Source organism: Oncorhynchus kisutch, linkage group LG2 (genome assembly GCF_002021735.2).
Source record: "Oncorhynchus kisutch isolate 150728-3 linkage group LG2, Okis_V2, whole genome shotgun sequence".
Taxonomy (NCBI): domain Eukaryota; kingdom Metazoa; phylum Chordata; class Actinopteri; order Salmoniformes; family Salmonidae; genus Oncorhynchus; species Oncorhynchus kisutch.
Window position 1 is genome coordinate 74,514,942 of NC_034175.2, and position 19,983 is coordinate 74,534,924.

At 44.5% G+C, this 19,983-nt stretch overlaps 1 protein-coding gene across 1 annotated transcript in view; it reads right to left on the bottom strand.

The window, feature by feature from the left end:
- LOC109880766 (syntaxin-binding protein 5-like) overlaps positions 1 to 19,983 on the bottom strand; it is a 309,642-nt gene that overhangs the window by 99,688 nt on the left and 189,971 nt on the right. The window contains exons 7-9 of the mRNA XM_031801429.1: positions 13,848 to 13,931; positions 8,935 to 9,058; positions 4,276 to 4,351 (exon numbers count right to left, since the gene is read on the bottom strand). Of these exons, the coding sequence (XP_031657289.1) occupies positions 4,276 to 4,351; positions 8,935 to 9,058; positions 13,848 to 13,931 (284 nt within the window). The remainder of the gene's footprint in view (positions 1 to 4,275; positions 4,352 to 8,934; positions 9,059 to 13,847; positions 13,932 to 19,983) is intronic.

Sequence of the window (19,983 nt, forward strand, 5' to 3'; positions counted from 1 at the left end):
TTTACAGACAGATTATTAAACTTATAATTCACTGTATCACAATTCCAGTGGGTCAGACGTTTACATACACTAAGTTGGCTGCCTTTAAACAGCTTGGAAAACTACAGAAAATTATGTCATGGCTTTAGAAGCTTCTCATTGGCTAATGGACATAATTTGAGTCAATTGGAGGTGGACCTGTGGATGTATTTCAAGGCCTTCCTTCAAACTCAGGGCCTCTTTGCTTGACATCATGGGAAAATCAAAAGAAATCAAGCCAAGACCTCAGAAAAAAACTGTAGACCTCCACAAGTCTAGTTCATCCTTGGGAGCAATTTCCAAACGCAAATCAAAATCAAACCAAACAAAAGTGCAAATCAATCCCAGAACAACAGCAAGGACCTTGTGAAGATGCTGGATGAAACAGGCACAAAAGTATCTATGTCCACAGTAAAACGAGTCCTATATCGACATAACCTGAAAGGTCGCTCAGCAAGGAGAGGCCATTCCTCCAAAACCACCATAAAAATGCCAGACTGCGGTTTGCAACTGCACATGGGGACAAAGATCATACTTTTTGGAGAAATGTCCTCTGGTCTGATGAAACAGAAATGTAACTGTTTGGCCATAATGACAATCGTTATGTTTGGAGGAAAAGGGGGAGTCTTGCAAGTCAAAGAACACCATCCCAACCGTGAAGCACGGGGGTGGCAGCATCATGTTGTGGGGGTGCTTTGCTGCAGGAGGGACTGGTGCACTTCACAAAATAGATGGCATCATGAGGAGAGACAATTATGTGGATATATTGAAGCAACATCTCAAGACATCGGTCAGGAAGTTAAAGCTTGGTCGCAAATGGGTCTTCCAAATAGACAATGACCCCAAGCATACTTCCAAAGTTGTGGCAAAATGGCTTAAGGACAACAAAGTCAAGGTATTGGAGTGGCCATCACAAACCCTGACCTCAATCCTATCGAAAATGTGTGGGCAGAACTGAAAAAGAGTGTGCGAGCAAGGAGGCCTACAAACCTGACTCAGTTAAACCAGCTCTGTCAGGAGGAATGGGACAAAATTCACCCAACTTATTGTTGAGAGTGTCATGACGTTGCCCTCTTTGGGTACAGCGAGTACCATCCCACTCTCTCTGTCTCCTAAAACTAGGTTGCTGTGGTCAGAGAGGTTGTAAATTCCTGGAGGAGATGACCTCCTCATGGCCACAGTATAGAGACAGAGTGAATTTTCATAGAGAACAAAGGAATTTCTTCCACCTCACAGAACTTGAGGGCCGAACAACATTTATGTTCTGGAGAAGGTATAAAAGATTGGTGAAGAATCCAGCTACGAACTGGTCCGTTTTTTACAACTTGGGGAAGCTCATGGGAGACGGTGTGGCCACATTACCATAACGCTGTTTATATAATAGCCTCAGATATGACGTTTACATCTAATTGTTGTATAAGATGAATGAGTGAGTATGATACTGTTTGTAAAATTGTGTAATGTGATTTTGGACTTTTTAATGAAGGAAACTCCAATTCCCTTTTGAGTTTAACTAAATCAGAGGACCGCCCGTGAGCCCAGTTAGGGTCGGGCATCCTGGGACAGGCCCTTTTCTGCAATTCCGAATAAAACCCCACCTTGAGAATTTCTCAACGGACCATGTTTTCCTCAATTACGAGAGGACAAAGGTTGCAGAACAGACTGCTGAATCTTTTAACCATCCCACGTGGTTAAACTCTCAGACTATCGATACCGACAGAATTTTATTTGATTTATTTTACCTTTATTTGACTAGGCAAGTCAGTTAAGAACAAATTCTTGATTGAGGAAGGCACCCCACTTCATAATTGTAACGGCGTTCTTCGTTTGTCGAAAGAGAGTCGGACCGAAATGCAGCGTGGTGGTTAATCATGATCTTTAATGAAGAAAACGGCGATACATGAAATAACTTATAAATACAAAAACAACAAACGGAACGTGAAACTTATTACAGCCTATCTGGTGACACAACACAGAGACAGGAACAATCACCCACGAAAGACAAAGCGAAACTCAGGCTACCTAAATACATTTCCCAATCAGAGGCAATGAAAAGCACCTGACTCTGATCGAGAACCGCCTCAGGCAGCCAAGCCTACACTCGACACACCCCTAATCAACCACGATCCCAATGCCTACAAAAACCCCCAATACGACAACACAAAAACCCATGTCACACCCTGGCCTGAACAAATAATTAAAGAAAACACAAAATACTAAGACCAAGGCGTGACAATAATATTGTTCCACCGGCACAGGTTTCAAAAATTTACAAATAGTGATTAAATATTCACTTACTTTTTGAAAATATTCCTCTGATTTTTCATCCAAAGGGTCCCAGCTATAACATGTAGTGTTGTTTTGTTAGATAAACTCCTTCTTTATATCCCAAAACGTCAGTTTCGTTGGCACCATCGAATCGACTAATCCACTCGTTCAACTTGCAGAGAAAAAAATCTGAAAATCTACACCTAAACTTTGATTCAACAAGTCAAAATATGTTTCTAGTTACTCCTCAGATACCCTAAAATGTAATCAAACTATAATATTTCGGGGCCTCCCGGGTGGCGCAGTGGTTAAGGGCGCTGTACTGCAGCGCCAGCTGTGCCATCAGAGACCCTGGGTTCGCGACTTCCACCTCACAGAACTTGAGGTCCGAGCAACATTTATGTTCCGGAGAAGGTATAAAAGATTGGTGAAGACTCCTGTGCAGTGCACACCAACCAAGGTTGCCAGGTGCACGGTGTTTCCTCCGACACATTGGTGCGGCTGGCTTCCGGGTTGGATGCGCGCTGTGTTAAGAAGCAGTGCGGCTTGGTTGGGTTGTGTATCGGAGGCATGACTTTCAACCTTCGTCTCTCCCGAGCCCGTACGGGAGTTGTAGCGATGAGACAAGTTGTAGCTACTAAAACATTTTTTTTAAATAAAATAAAACTATAATATTTCTTACGCATCTGCTAAAATTGTTATCCTATTGTTATCCGGGTTTAGCAGGTGCGTTCTGTCTTCATGTCGCGAGCATACCCGAATTTCCAAGACTGTGTCCCTGTACTAAAACTCCTATTTCTTATTCGTTTTGGAATAAACCTTGAACATAGACTACTGACACCCTGTGGAAGCCATAGGATTTGCATCCTGAGAGCTAGAATGGAGTATGTATACTTCCCATTGTAAGGGCTCTCAAAAAAAAATTACATTCCGGTTGGTTTTGCTTTTGGATTTTCTCCTACCATATCTATTGTGGTATATTGTCCTACATTATTTAAACATGTCTACAAACTTCAAAGTGTTTTCTTTCCAATGGTACCAATTATATGCATATCCTGGCTTCAGGGCCTGAGCAACAGGCAGTTTACTTTGGACATGTCATTCAGACAGGAAGTGGAGAAAAAAGCGGCCTAGCCCTAAGAGGTTTAAAGGACACGAGCCAGCTTCGCCTGGCACTACAGTAGCAGATGGTTAGTGCAGTACAGACGTGGTGTAGTGCAGGGTGTGCTGCATGGTTTACCTCTTAAGAGGCTCCTGGTTTACCTGTTAGAGGCTCATGGTTTACCTGTTACAGGCTCCTGGTTTACCTGTTACAGGCTCATGGTTGACCTGTTAGAGGCTCCTGGTTTACCTGTTAGAGACACATGGTTTACCTGTTACAGGCTCCTGGTTTAACTGTTAGAGGCTCCTGGTTTACCTGTTACAGGCTCATGGTTGACCTGTTAGAGGCTCCTGGTTTACCTGTTAGAGACACATGGTTTACCTGTTACAGGCTCCTGGTTTACCTGTTAGAGGCTCCTGGTTTACCTGTTAGAGACTCATGGTTTACCTGTTACAGGCTCCTGGTTTAACTGTTAGAGGCTCCTGGTTTACCTGTTACAGGCTCATGGTTGACCTGTTAGAGGCTCCTGGTTTACCTGTTAGAGACACATGGTTTACCTGTTACAGGCTCCTGGTTTACCTGTTACAGGCTCCTGGTTTACCTGTTACAGGCTCCTGGTTTACCTGTTAGAGGCTCCTGGTTTACCTGTTAGAGGCTCCTGGTTTACCTGTTAGAGGCTCCTGGTTTACCTGTTAGAGGCTCCTGGTTTACCTGTTAGAGGCTCCTGGTTTACCTGTTAGAGGCTCCTGGTTTACCTGTTAGAGGCTCCTGGTTTACCTGTTAGAGGCTCCTGGTTTACCTGTTAGAGGCTCCTGGTTTACCTGTTAGAGACACATGGTTTACCTGTTACAGGCTCCTGGTTTACCTGTTAGAGGCTCCTGGTTTACCTGTTTCTGGAGGTCTTGTATTCCACCTTGAGGATGGGCTTACACGACTCCTTCCTCCCTTCCTTCAGTATCTTCCCTGGGGGAGATGAGAAAAGGGAACATCTCAAAAAGTGGACTATCCCTTTAAATGTTTACAGTTTTTATACTTTGATAATAGTTATTAGAAAATCACTGTCATCAACTGTAATTCTAAACTGATCCAAACCTTCATGGAATTTAGTAGTACAGTAGAACAATCTCTGTGTGAGTTTGCATATTCTGTTCAACAACACATTTTTTTGTCTCTTTTCCTCATCAAAGCATATGTTTCTATCTAATTCCTATGGTAACTGTGATTAACAAGCTGGGGTTGTTGTTGGTTAATGTGGCGGCGGTGGGTGACCGAGATGTAAGTCGTTTACAAAGTTTACCTCTTCTCAAGTCAACTGTTTGTACAGTGGTTCTTCCTTTTACCAGTTTTGAGGTTTAAGCCGCTACCGTTTCTGGTAGACGGTGACAGATTGAATTGGTAAATTGAGTCATTCTGGCAACAATGGCTGACACTTAAAATAACGTGCCGTAGAAATCTGTGGCACCCTGCAAGATGTACTGTAGTACGGCCCAACTTGTACAGGGAGAACCACCCGTAAGGCAGAATACATTCCTCTGGGATCTGACCTGGCATGTCATCCAGGATACTGGGCTCATCTCTTACGGTATTCATGATAAAACGTCCTTCTCAAAATGCAGTGTAAACAGCTAATAAGCTAACATATCAGAGAGAAAATACAACCTCACGTCATAATAATCTACATAGAGAAGAGCAGAACAGTGTAGATCCAAAACAGAGCAGAACAGTGTAGATCCAAAACAGAGCAGAACAGTGTAGATCCATAACAGAGCAGAGCAGAGCAGAACAGTGTAGATCCAAAACAGAGCAGAACAGTGTAGATCCAAAACAGAGCAGAACAGTGTAGATCCAAAACAGAGCAGAACAGTGTAGATCCATAACAGAGCAGAACAGTGTAGATCCATAACAGAGCAGACCAGAGCATACCAGAGCATACCAGAGCAGAACAGAGCAGACCAGAGCAGACCAGAGCAGAACAGAGCAGAACAGAGCAGACCAGAGCAGACCAGAGCAGAACAGAGCAGAGAAGAAAACAGCAGAACACAGAACAGATCAGATCAGAGTAGAACAGAACAGAGCAGACCAGAGCAGACCAGAGCAGAACAGAGTCAAAGTAGAATGTTTCTTGCTGAGGTGAAAGAAGCGTATCTCGCTCTCTCTCTGACCTGACCAGTCAAATAAAGTACAATTTAAACATTTAAAAAATAAAACTAATTGCCCACTGTTCCAGTCCTATTAGCCCACTGTTCCAGTCCTATTAGTCCACTGTTCCAGTCCTATTAGCCCACTGTTCCAGTCCTATTAGCCCACTGTTCCAGTCCTATTAGCCCACTGTTCCATTCCTATTAGCCCACTGTTCCAGTCCTATTAGTCCACTGTTCCAGTCCTATTAGCCCACTGTTCCAGTCCTATTAGCCCACTGTTCCAGTCCTATTAGTCCACTGTTCCAGTCCTATTAGCCCACTGTTCCAGTCCTATTAGTCCACTGTTCCAGTCCTATTAGCCCACTGTTCCAGTCCTATTAGTCCACTGTTCCAGTCCTATTAGCCCACTGTTCCAGTCCTATTAGCCCACTGTTCCAGTCCTATTAGTCCACTGTTCCAGTCCTATTAGCCCACTGTTCCAGTCCTATTAGTCCACTGTTCCAGTCCTATTAGTCCACTGTTCCAGTCCTATTAGCCCACTGTTCCAGTTCTATTAGCCCACTGTTCCAGTCCTATTAGTCCACTGTTCCAGTCCTATTAGTCCACTGTTCCAGTCCTATTAGCCCACTGTTCCAGTCCTATTAGCCCACTGTTCCAGTCCTATTAGCCCACTGTTTCTGTCCTATTAGCCCACTGTTCCAGTCCTATTAGCCCACTGTTCCAGTTCTATTAGCCCACTGTTCCAGTCCTATTACCCCACTGTTCCAGTCTTATTAGCCCACTGTTCCAGTCATATTAGCCCACTGTTCCAGTCCTATTAGTCCACTGTTCCAGTCCTATTAGTCCACTGTTCCAGTCCTATTAGTCCACTGTTCCAGTCCTATTAGCCCACTGTTCCAGTCCTATTAGCCCACTGTTCCAGTCCTATTAGCCCACTGTTCCAGTTCTATTAGCCCACTGTTCCAGTCCTATTAGCCCACTGTTCCAGTCCTATTAGTCCACTGTTCCAGTCCTATTAGTCCACTGATCCAGTTCTATTAGTCCACTGTTCCAGTTCTATTAGTCCACTGTTCCAGTCCTATTAGTCCACTGTTCCAGTCCTATTAGCCCACTGTTCCAGTTCTATTAGCCCACTGTTCTAGTTCTATTAGCCCACTGTTCCAGTCCTATTAGTCCACTGTTCCAGTCCTATTAGCCCACTGTTCCAGTCCTATTAGCCCACTGTTCCAGTTCTATTAGCCCACTGTTCCAGTTCTATTAGTCCACTGTTCCAGTTCTATTAGCCCACTGTTCCAGTTCTATTAGCCCACTGTTCCAGTCCTATTAGCCCACTGTTCCAGTCCTATTAGTCCACTGTTCCAGTCCTATTAGTCCACTGTTCCAGTCCTATTAGTCCACTGATCCAGTTCTATTAGTCCACTGTTCCAGTCCTATTAGCCCACTGTTCCAGTTCTATTAGCCCACTGTTCCAGTTCTATTAGCCCACTGTTCCAGTCCTATTAGCCCACTGTTCCAGTTCTATTAGCCCACTGTTCCAGTTCTATTAGCCCACTGTTCCAGTCTTATTAGCCCACTGTTCCAGTCATATTAGCCCACTGTTCCAGTCCTATTAGTCCACTGTTCCAGTCCTATTAGTCCACTGTTCCAGTCCTATTAGTCCACTGTTCCAGTCCTATTAGCCCACTGTTCCAGTCCGATTAGCCCACTGTTCCAGTCGTATTAGCCCACTGTTCCAGTCGTATTAGCCCACTGTTCCAGTCATATTAGCCCACTGTTCCAGTCCTATTAGTCCACTGTTCCAGTCCTATTAGTCCACTGTTCCAGTCCTATTAGTCCACTGTTCCAGTCCTATTAGCCCACTGTTCCAGTCCTATTAGCCCACTGTTCCAGTTCTATTAGCCCACTGTTCCAGTTCTATTAGCCCACTGTTCCAGTCCTATTGGCCCACTGCTCCAGTCTTATTAGTCCACTGATCCAGTTCTATTAGTCCACTGTTCCAGTCCTATTAGTCCACTGTTCCAGTCCTATTAGTCCACTGATCCAGTTCTATTAGTCCACTGTTCCAGTTCTATTAGTCCACTGTTCCAGTCCTATTAGTCCACTGTTCCAGTCCTATTAGCCCACTGTTCCAGTTCTATTAGCCCACTGTTCTAGTTCTATTAGCCCACTGTTCCAGTCCTATTAGTCCACTGTTCCAGTCCTATTAGCCCACTGTTCCAGTCCTATTAGCCCACTGTTCCAGTTCTATTAGCCCACTGTTCCAGTTCTATTAGTCCACTGTTCCAGTTCTATTAGCCCACTGTTCCAGTTCTATTAGCCCACTGTTCCAGTCCTATTAGCCCACTGTTCCAGTCCTATTAGTCCACTGTTCCAGTCCTATTAGTCCACTGTTCCAGTCCTATTAGTCCACTGATCCAGTTCTATTAGTCCACTGTTCCAGTCCTATTAGCCCACTGTTCCAGTCCTATTAGCCCACTGTTCCAGTCCTATTAGTCCACTGTTCCAGTCCTATTAGTCCACTGATCCAGTTCTATTAGTCCACTGTTCCAGTTCTATTAGTCCACTGTTCCAGTCCTATTAGTCCACTGTTCCAGTCCTATTAGCCCACTGTTCCAGTTCTATTAGCCCACTGTTCTAGTTCTATTAGCCCACTGTTCCAGTCCTATTAGTCCACTGTTCCAGTCCTATTAGCCCACTGTTCCAGTCCTATTAGCCCACTGTTCCAGTTCTATTAGCCCACTGTTCCAGTTCTATTAGTCCACTGTTCCAGTTCTATTAGCCCACTGTTCCAGTTCTATTAGCCCACTGTTCCAGTCCTATTAGCCCACTGTTCCAGTCCTATTTATCCACTGTTCCAGTCCTATTAGTCCACTGTTCCAGTCCTATTAGTCCACTGATCCAGTTCTATTAGTCCACTGTTCCAGTCCTATTAGCCCACTGTTCCAGTCCTATTAGCCCACTGTTCCAGTCCTATTAGCCCACTGTTCCAGTTCTATTAGCCCACTGTTCCAGTTCTATTAGCCCACTGTTCCAGTTCTATTAGCCCACTGTTCCAGTCCTATTAGTCCACTGTTCCTGTCCTATTAGCCCACTGTTCCAGTCCACGGTGTGACAGACAGACTGTGTGTGTCTTTCCTGTGGTTATTGAGCTTTGAGCAGACAGATAGTGCTGGGGGAGTCTTCCATAAGATAGTTCAAAGGGTCAAATAATGGTGCCTACACACAGACGAGTCCATCACAGCCACATACAGCCAAGGCTGTGGCAGAGAAGCAGAGTTTTCTCATCACAATCAGAGCTGAAAGAGTATTCAGCAAACATCTGACATGTGTTTGTAGATGTGTGTTTGTTTGTTTACGTGTGTGTGTTTGTGTACGTGTGTACGTGTGTGTGTGTGTGTGTCTCACCATGAGGATATGTGATCTGAATAGGTCTGGCTGTGTTCCTCAGGTTCCACATAGTCAAGCTGCCGTCTGAGTGGCTACACATGAACTGGTTCCCTTCATGGTGCCAGCTCACAGAATGGATAGCCTGGAGGGAGAGAGAATTAAGGTTAGAGAGAGGGAGGGAGGAGGGGATTGTGAGGGTAGAGAGAGAGCGAGAGAGTGGGAGAGGGAAAGAAACAGAGAGAGTGAGATTTAAAGATTAGAGAGAGAGAGAGGGAGGAAGGGATTGTGAGGGTAGAGAGAGAGATCGAGAGAGGGAAAGAGAGAGAGAGAGAGGAGAGAGAGAGAGCATTAAAGGATAGATAGAGGGAGGAGGGCAACGTGAGAAGGGAGAGAGGAAGGCATGTTATTAAGGGTAGAGAGAGAGAGGGAAGAGTATGTGGAAACTCTCCTACCTGCATTGGTACCCCATGTGAGGACAGAATGCACCCCTTCACCCAGGGTTACCCTAGTACCTAAATCAAATCAGTGCAAACTAAACTACTTTGGAGCTAAAGGAGAGTGGAAACGGCTAGAGCCGGACTGATTAAAACTGTGAACAGGATCAATAACACCTCAAACCGATAACTAGACATAGAACCGGAGAAGTACAGAAATGGAGGGGAAACTAAGGAAATGGACAGTCGTACATGTAACATTCAAATAATTACACAGTAAAAGTCAATAATGCAATCCAATTATGCGTATGTTCCTTCCCTAGACTCAACACACACACACACAGATTAAACTATTTGATATTAAACTGATTATGGCAGTAGGCATGTAATCAAACTTACTCTGCTTATTTTGCGTAAGGTCAAAATCGAGAGCAAAGCATACGCTGATTAAAACACCTGGTTTTCTGAGAAATTAATAGGACATGTAAACACCATGTAAACACCTTGTAAAAACCATGTAAACACAATGTAAACACCATGTAAACACCATGTAAAGACAATGTAAACACCATGTAAACACCTTGTAAAAACCATGTAAACACAATGTAAACACCATGTAAACACCTTGTAAACACCATGTAAACACCATGTAAACACCTTGTAAACACCATGTAAACACCTTGTAAACACCATGTAAACACCTTGTAAACACCATGTAAGCAAATTGTAAACACCATGTAAACACCATGTAAAGACAATGTAAATACCATGTAGACACCATGCAAACACAATGTAAACACCTTGTAAACACCTTGTAAACACCATGTAAACACCATGTAAAACCATGTAAACACCATGTAAACACATTGTAAAGACAATGTAAACACCATGTAAACACCATGTAAGGACAATGTAAACATCATGTAAACACCATGTAAAACCATGTAAACACCTTGTAAACACAATGTAAGCTAATTGTAAACACCATGTAAACACCATGTAAACTCCATGTAAACACCTTGTAAAAACCATGTAAACACAATGTAAACACCATGTAAACACCTTGTAAACACCATGTAAACACTGTGTAAGCACCATGTAAACACGTTGTAAACACCATGTAAACAAATTGTAAACACCATGTGAACACCATGTAAACACCATGTAAACACCATGTAAACACCATGTAAACAAATTGTAAACACCATGTAAACACCATGTAAACACCATGTAAACACCTTGTAAACACCATGTAAACACCATGTAAACACCTTGTAAACACCATGTAAACACCTTGTAAACACCATGTAAACAAATTGTAAACACCATGTAAACACCATGTAAAGACCATGTAAACACCATGTAAAGGCAATGTAAACACCATGTAAAGACAATGTAAACACCATGTAAACACCATGTAAACACCACGTAAAAACCATGTAAACACCTTGTAAACACCATGTAAACACCATGTAAACACCATGTAAACACCATGTAAACAGATACGTGGAAGCACCAGAGAGGTCTAGATACCTGGAGGCACCAGAGAGTCATAGATATGTGGAGGCACCAGAGAGGTCTAGAGACCTGGAGACACCAGAGAGGTCTAGAGACCTGGAAACACCAGAGAAGTCTAGAGACTTGGAGACACCAGAGAGGTCTAGAGATGTGGAGACAACAGAGAGTCATAGAGACATAGAGACACCAGAGAGGTCTAGAGACGTGAAGACACCAGAGAGATCTAGAGACCTGGAGGCACCAGAGAGTCTTAGAAACTTGGAGACACCAGAGAGGTCTAGAGACCTTGAGGCACCAGAGAGTCATAGAGACCTGGAGACGCCAGAGAGGTCTAGAGACCTGCAGTTACCAGAGAGGTCTAGAGACGTGGAGGCACCAGAGAGGTCTAGAGACCTGGAAACACCAGAGAGGTCTAGAGACCTGGAGACACCAGAGAGGTCTAGAGACTTGGAGACACCAGAGAGGTCTAGAGACCTGGAGACACCAGAGAGGTCTAGAGACGTGGAGGCACCAGAGAGGCCTAGAGACCTGGAGACACCAGAGAGGTCTAGAGACGTGGAGGCACCAGAGAGGTCTAGAGACCTGGAGGCATCAGAGAGTCATAGAGACCTGGAGGCACCAGAGAGGTCTAGAGACCTGGAGACACCAGAGAGTCATAGAGACCTGGAGACACCAGAGAGGTCTAGAGACCTGGAGGCACCAGAGAGTCATAGAGACCTGGAGACACCAGAGAGGTCTAGCGACCTGGAGTTACCAGAGAGGTCTAGAGACCTGGAGGCACCAGAGAAACATAGAGACCTGGAGGCACCAGAGAGGTCTAGAGACCTGGAGACACCAGAGAGGTCTAGAGACCTGGAGACACCAGAGAGCTCTAGAGACGTGGAGACACCAGAGAGGTCTCGAAACGTGGAGACACCAGAGAGGTCTCGAAACCTGGAGACACCAGAGAGGTCTAGAGACCTGGAGACACCAGAGATGTCTAGATACCTGGAGGCACCAGAGAGTCATATATACGTGGAAGCACCAGAGAGGTCTAGAGACCTGGAGACACCAGAGAAGTCTAGAGACTTGGAGACACCAGAGAGGTCTAGAGACGTGGAGACAACAGAGAGTCATAGAGACGTAGAGACACCAGAGAGGTCTAGAGATGTGGAGACACCAGAGAGGCCTAGAGACCTGGAGACAACAGAGAGGTCTAGAGACGTGGAGGCACCAGAGAGGTCTAGAGACCTGGAGACACCAGAGAGGTCTAGAGACGTGGAGGCACCAGAGAGGTCTAGGGACCTGGAGGCACCAGAGAGGTCTAGAGACCTGGAGGCACCAGAGAGTCATAGAGACCTGGAGGCACCAGAGAGGTCTAGAGACCCGGAGACACCAGAGAGTCATAGAGACTTGGAGACACCAGAGAGGTCTAGAGACGTGGAGACAACAGAGAGTCATAGAGACGTAGAGACACCAGAGAGGTCTAGAGACGTGGAGACAACAGAGAGTCATAGAGCCGTAGAGACACCAGAGATGTCTAGATACCTGGAGGCACCAGAGAGTCATATATACGTGGAAGCACCAGAGAGGTCTAGAGACCTGGAGACACCAGAGAAGTCTAGAGACTTGGAGACACCAGAGAGGTCTAGAGACGTGGAGACAACAGAGAGTCATAGAGACGTAGAGATACCAGAGAGGTCTAGAGATGTGGAGACACCAGAGAGGCCTAGAGACCTGGAGACACCAGAGAGGTCTAGAGACGTGGAGGCACCAGAGAGGTCTAGAGACCTGGAGACACCAGAGAGGTCTAGAGACGTGGAGGCACCAGAGAGGTCTAGGGACCTGGAGGCACCAGAGAGGTCTAGAGACCTGGAGGCACCAGAGAGTCATAGAGACCTGGAGGCACCAGAGAGGTCTAGAGACCTGGAGACACCAGAGAGTCATAGAGACTTGGAGACACCAGAGAGGTCTAGAGACGTGGAGACAACAGAGAGTCATAGAGACGTAGAGACACCAGAGAGGTCTAGAGACGTGGAGACACCAGAGAGGCCTAGAGACCTGGAGACACCAGAGAGGTCTAGAGACGTGGAGGCACCAGAGAGGTCTAGAGACCTGGAGACACCAGAGAGGTCTAGAGACATGGAGGCACCAGAGAGGTCTAGAGACCTGGAGGCACCAGAGAGGTCTAGAGACCTGGAGGCACCAGAGAGTCATAGAGACCTGGAGGCACCAGAGAGGTCTAGAGACCTGGAGACACCAGAGAGGACTAGAGACCTGGAGGCACCAGAGAGTCATAGAGACCTGGAGACACCAGAGAGTCATAGAGACCTGGAGACACCAGAGAGGACTAGAGACCTGGAGGCACCAGAGAGTCATAGAGACCTGGAGACACCAGAGAGGTCTAGCGACCTGGAGGCACCAGAGAGGTCTGGAGACCTGGAGACACCAGAGAGTCATAGTGACCTGGAGACACCAGAGTCATAGAGACCTGGAGTCACCAGAGAGTCATAGTGACCTGGAGACACCAGAGAGGGGTGGGGTTAAGGGGTTAAAGGGGGTTAGAGGGGTTAAACATCATGTTACAAGTCAATATGCATTCAGGTAAGGCCTTTACACCGTGCCTGACTGCCTGACCTAACAGAAACATACTTGGGAAGGGCCCTTAATGAAACAAAGTAAGGCAACCATTTAAAAGGAAGCTTTCTGTAAGCATCAGACAGGACAGGTGGGTGAACTCACCTGTTCAACTGTCTGTTAGTGGGAGAGAGAGAGAGACGTAGAGAGAGACAGAGAGAGAGAAAGAAAGAGACAGAGAGAGAGAGAGAGAGAGAGACAGAGACAGAGAGACAGAGACAGAGAGAGACAGAGAGAGAGAGAGAGAGAGAGAGAGAGAGAGAGAGAGAGAGAGAGAGAGACAGAGAGAGAGAGAGAGAGAGAGAGAGACAGAGAGAGTGAGAGGTGGGGGCGGGGGTGTAAGAGACAGACAGAGAAACTTACTTCATCGTAGTAGATTCTGAAGTCAACCTTCTTGGCCCGGAGGTCCCACTGTACTACTGTTCCACTTTCAAACCCTATCAGCAACTGTGAAGGTCAAAGAGGAAGAGGAAGAGAAATACATGTAAAGGTGGGGGTTGGGGGTAAAGAGAAGGAAGAAAGGGTTAGGGAGTAGAGTGAGAGAAGGGCAGAGGAAATAGAGGATGAAATCATTGAAACACTGAAATTAGACATTTTTTTGTAGACTATAGCCCTGAGTTTTTCTCGGGAAACTATAACACTCTCTCTCCGTGCCTCATTCCCGCTCTCTCTCTGCCACCATCTCTCTGCTTCTCCAAACTCAGTGGTCCCAGGATGGTAGCTGTCGGTGCCGTGGTTTTCTCTCTGTGTGAGATGTGATTAAGGGGATTGGGAGGGATGATCTTCACCATGAATGTACCACTGAGCACACAACCAATCTGCTCCCTCTGTCTGTTTCTCTCTCTCCAGCTGGCTCTTGTCCCTCTTGTGATTTACAGAGGATTGACTTTGGGGAGGAGGACTGGGAGACTGATAAAGGGTTCAGGACAGGTGGGGAATAGAGAGAGAGAGAGAGAGAGAGAGAGAGAGAGAGAGAGAGAGAGAGAGAGAGAGAAAGAGAAATGACTTTGTATTTATTGGCCTCCCTGTAGGACGTCTGTACATCATTGTCACAAGACTTGGACAGAGGGCGGTCACTGAGATGGACACAGACCAGGAAGTAAGTTGGTAAGACAGGGGAACCCAGGAAGTGGATGATGACAGTTCATCAGTGTGTGTGGGTGGGTTACCCAGATCTTGCTGTGTAGATACTCTAAGTTATGAAGCAAACAAGACTGAATTAAACAAAATGGATGACTATTGATAACATACAACTGCCATATCAGAGAGAGAGAGAGAGAGGGGCAGAGAGAGAGAGAGAGAGAGAGAGAGAGAGAGAGAGAGAGAGAGAGGCCTTTGCAAAATATGAGTGGCCATTGTCAGAAAAACATCTCAAATCCACTTGCTCTACAGTTTTGGATTAATGAGATACACATTAGGTGTGATTAATGACAAACACACGAGGTGTGATTAATGACGAACATATGAGGTGTGATTCATGACAAACACACGAGGTGTGATTAATGACAAACATATGAGGTGTGATTAATGACGAACATGAGGTGTGATTAATGACGAACATATGAGGTGTGATTAATGACAAACAAACATATGAGGTGTGATTAATGACAAACATATGAGGTGTGATTAATGACAAACACATTAGGTGTGATTAATGACAAACATACAAGGTGTGATTAATGAGGTGTGCAGGGATATGCAAAGACAGTATCTCTAAAAAGCTGATAAGATGATGAAATGGAATTGGAGAAGTATGGTGGATATGAGGAACCACAAGACCCAAAGAGTAATAGATAACACCCTCTAGAGAAAGATACCCCCTCTAGAGAAAGATACCACCCTCTAAAAAAAGATACCACCCTCTAGAGAAAGATATCACCCTCTAGAGAAAGATACCACCCTCTAGAGAAAGATACCACCCTCTAGAGAAAGATACCACCCTCTAGAGAAAGATACCACCCTCTAGAGAAAGATACCACCCTCTAGAGAAAGATACCACCCTGTAGAGATAAAGGTAACACCCTGTAGAGATAAAGACAACACCCTGTAGAGATAAAGATTACACCCTCTAGAGAAAGACAACACCCTGTAGAGATGAAGATAACACCCTGTAGAGATGAAGATAACACCCTGTAGAGATAAAGACAACACCCTGTAGAGATAAAGATAACACCATGTAGAGAAAGATAACACCCTGTATAGAGAAAGACAACACACTGTAGAGAAAGACAACACCCTGTAGAGAGAAAGATAACACCCTGTAGAGATAAAGACAACACCCTGTAGAGATAAAGACAACACCCTGTAGAGATAAAGACAACACCCTGTAGAGATAAAGACAACACCCTTTAGAGAAAAAAGACAACACCCTGTAGAGATAAATACAACACCCTGTAGAGAGAAAGATAACACCCTGTAGAGAAAGATACCACCCTCTAGAGAAAGATACCACCCTCTAGAGAAAGATACCACCCACTAGAGAAAGATACCACCCACTAGAGAAAGATACCACCCTCTAGAGAAAGATACCACCCTCTAGAGAAAGATACCACCCTCTAGAGAAAGATACCACCCTCTAGAGATAAAGATAACACCCTGTAGAGAAAGATAACACCCTCTAGATTATGATAACACCCTTTAGAGATAAAGACAACACCCTGTAGAGATAAAGATTACACCCTCTAGATAAAGACAACACACTGTAGAGATAAAGACAACACACTGTAGAGATAAAGACAACACACTGTAGAGATAAAGATTACACCCTGTAGAGATAAAGACAACACACTGTAGAGATAAAGACAACACACTGTAGAGATAAAGACAACACCCTGTATAGATAAAGATAACACCCTCTAGAGAAAGACAACACCCTGTAGAGATGAAGATAACACCCTGTAGAGATGAAGATAACACCCTGTAGAGATAAAGATAACACCCTCTAGAGAAAGACAACACCCTGTAGAGATGAAGATAACACCCTGTAGAGATGAAGATAACACCCTGTAGAGATAAAGACAACACCCTGTAGAGATGAAGATAACACCCTGTAGAGATAAAGACAACACCCTGTAGAGATAAAGATAACACCATGTAGAGAAAGATACCACCCTCTAGAGAAAGACAACACCCTGTAGAGATAAAGATAACACCCTGTAGAGAGAAAGACAACACCCTGTAGAGAAAGACAACACCCTGTAGAGATAAAGATACCACCCTGTATAGATAAAGACAACACCCTGTAGAGATAAAAATACCACCCGGTATAGATAAAGACAACACCCTGTAGAGATAAAGATAACACCCTGTAGATAAAGTAGGGTGGTCGGACATGCTGTTTTTGTTCCAGTTTGTGCTTTCCTTATGGGCTTTGTTTTAATGTACTCTATTGTGCTTTGCACTCAGCATAACACTGCATTATTTATGACATCACTTTGGCAAACAGATACAGTTTACATACACCTTAGCCTGTAACAGCGTTCTTCGTTTGTTGAAAGAGAGTCGGACCGAAATGCAGCGTGGTGGTTACTCATGACTTTAATGAAAAAAGTGACACATTAAATAACTAATAAATACAAAAACAACAAACGGAACGTGAAACCTAATTACAGCCTATCTGGTGAACACTACACAGAGACAGGAACAATCACCCACGAAATACAAAGTGAAACTCAAGCTACCTAAATACGGTTCCCAATCAGAGGCAACGAGAATCACCTGACAGCTGATTGAGAACCGCCTCAGGCAGCCAAGCCTATACAACACCCCTAATCAGCCGCGATCCCAAATACTACAAACCCCAATACGAAATACAACACGTAAACCCCTGTCACACCCTGGCCTGACCAAATATATAACGAAAACACAAAACACTAAGACCAAGGCGTGACATAGCCAAATACATTTAAACTCAGTTTTTCACAATTCCTGACATTTAATCCAGTAAAAAGTTCCTGTTTTACGTCAGTAAGGATCACCAATTTATTGTAAGAGTGTGAAATGTCAGAATAATAGTAGAGAGAATTATTTATTTCAGTTTTAGTTTCAGCTTACATCACATTCCCAGTGGGTCAGAAGTTGACATACACTCAATTAGTATTTGGTAGCATTGACTTTAAATTGTTTAACTTGGGTCAAGTGTTTTGGGTAGCGTTCCACACGCTTCCCACAATAATTGGGTGAATTTTGGCCCATTCCTCCTGACAGAGCTGGTGTAACTGAGTCAGGTTTGTAGGCCTCCTTGCTCGCAAACACCTTTTCAGTTCTGCCCACAAATGTTCTATAGGATTGAGGTCAGTGCTTTGTGATGGCCAATCCAAAACCTTGACTTTGTTGTCCTTAAGCCTTTTTGCCACAATTTTGGAAGTATGCCTGGGGTAATTTCTCATTTGGAAGACCCATTTGCGACCAAGCTTTAACTTCCTGACTGATGTCTTGAGATGTTGTTTCAATATATCCACATAATTTTCCTACCTCATGAAGCCATCTATTTTGTGAAGTGCACCAGTCCCTCCTGCAGCAAAGCACCCCCACAACATGATGCTGCCACCCATGTGCTTCACGGTTGGGATGGTGTTCTTCGGCTTGCAAGCCTCCCCCTTTTTCCTCCAAACACAACGATGGTCATTATGGCCAAACAGTTCTATTTTTATTTCATCAGACCAGAGGACATTTCTCCAAAAAGTATGATCTTTGTCCCCATGTGCAGTTGCAAAACATAGTCTGGCTTTTGTATAGCGGTTTTGGAGCAGTGGCTTCTTCCTTGCTGAGCAGCCTTTAAGGTTATGTCGATATATGACTCGTTTTTACTGTGGATGTAGATACTTTTGTGCCTATTTCATCCAGCATCTTCACAAGGTCCTTTGCTGTTGTTCTGTGATTGATTTGCACTTTTCGCACCAAAGTACGTTAATCTCTAGGCGACAGAACGCGTCTCCTTCCTGAGCGGTATGATGGCTGTGTGGTCCCATGGTGTTTATACTTGCGTACTATTGTTTGTACAGATGAACGCGGTACCTTCAGCCGTTTGGAAACTCCCAAGGATGAACCAGACTTGTGGAGGTCCACAATTCAATACAACCTTTGATTTTCCCATGATGTCAAGCAAAGAGGCACTGAGTGTGAAGGTAGGCCTTGAAATACATCCACAGGTACACCTCCAATTGACTCAAATGATGTCAATTAGCCAATGAGAAGCTTCTAAAGCCACGACATAATTTTCTGGAATTTTACAAGCTGTTTAAAGGCACAGTCAACTTAGTGTGTGTAAACTTCTGACCCACTGTAATTGTGATACAGTGAATTATAAGTTAAATAATCGTTGTAAAAATGACTTGTGTCATGCACAAAGTAGATTTCCTAACCGACTTGCCAAAACTACCGTTTGTTAACAAGGAGTGGTGGTTGAAAAATGAGTTTTTAATGACTCCAACCTAAATGTATGTAAATTTCCAACTGTAGCTCTCTCCACTCTGTAACTCTGTCTCTGATCACACAGGCGACTCTATGGCCAGAGCTAAGCAGACACGCTAACCAGACACAAGCGGCTTTACAAAAATTAAAAACAAAAAGCAATATTAAGTTTACTAGAGAAACATCCGTCCAGCTATGTTTTTCTCTCCCAGAAAGCACAGAAAGTGTTTTTGCATATGTAGTCTCTGTCAACCCTCGCCTACTACATTTCGTAGCCAGGTTCTGTAGCCACATTGGACATCATGTGACTGAGGCGTCTGCAGAGCGTTGATGACTTGGGTCACATGACCAAGTGACGGTGGTGCAACCCATACTGCCTTGACAATAATCTCGTTCTCTCTCTCTTTCTCTCTGTCTGTCTGTCTGTCTCTGTCTCTGTCTCTGTCTCTGTCTGTCTCTCTCTCTCTCTCTCTCTCTCTCTCTCTCTCAATTCAATTCAAATTCAATTCAAGGGGTTTATTGGCATGGGAAACATGTGTTAACATTGCCAAAGCAAGTGAGGTAGACAACATACAAAGTGAATATATAAAGTGAAGTTTCAAAACAGTAAAGACATTACAAATGTCATATTATATATATATACAGTGTTCTAACAATGTACAAATGGCTAAAGGACACAAGATAAAATAAATAAGCATAAATATGGGTTGTATTTACAATGGTGTTTGTTCTTCACTGGTTGCCCTTTTCTCGTGGCACTCTCTCTCTGCCACTCTGTCTCTCTCTCTGTCTCTCTCTCTCTCTCTCTCTCTCTCTCCCTCTCTCTCTCTCTCTCTCTCTCTCTCTCTCTCTGTCTCTCTCTCTGTCTCTCTCTCTCTGTCTCTCTCTCTCTGTCTCTCTGTCTCTCTGGTCTCTCGCTATGTCTCTCTCTGTCTCTCTTTCTCTCGCTATGTCTCTCTCTGTCTCTCTCTCTGTCTCTCTCTCTCTCTCTGTCTCTCTCTCTCTGTCTCTCTCTCTCTGTCTCTCTCTCTCTGCTCTCTGTCTCTCTCTCGCTATGTCTCTCTGTCTCTCTGTCTCTCGCTATGTC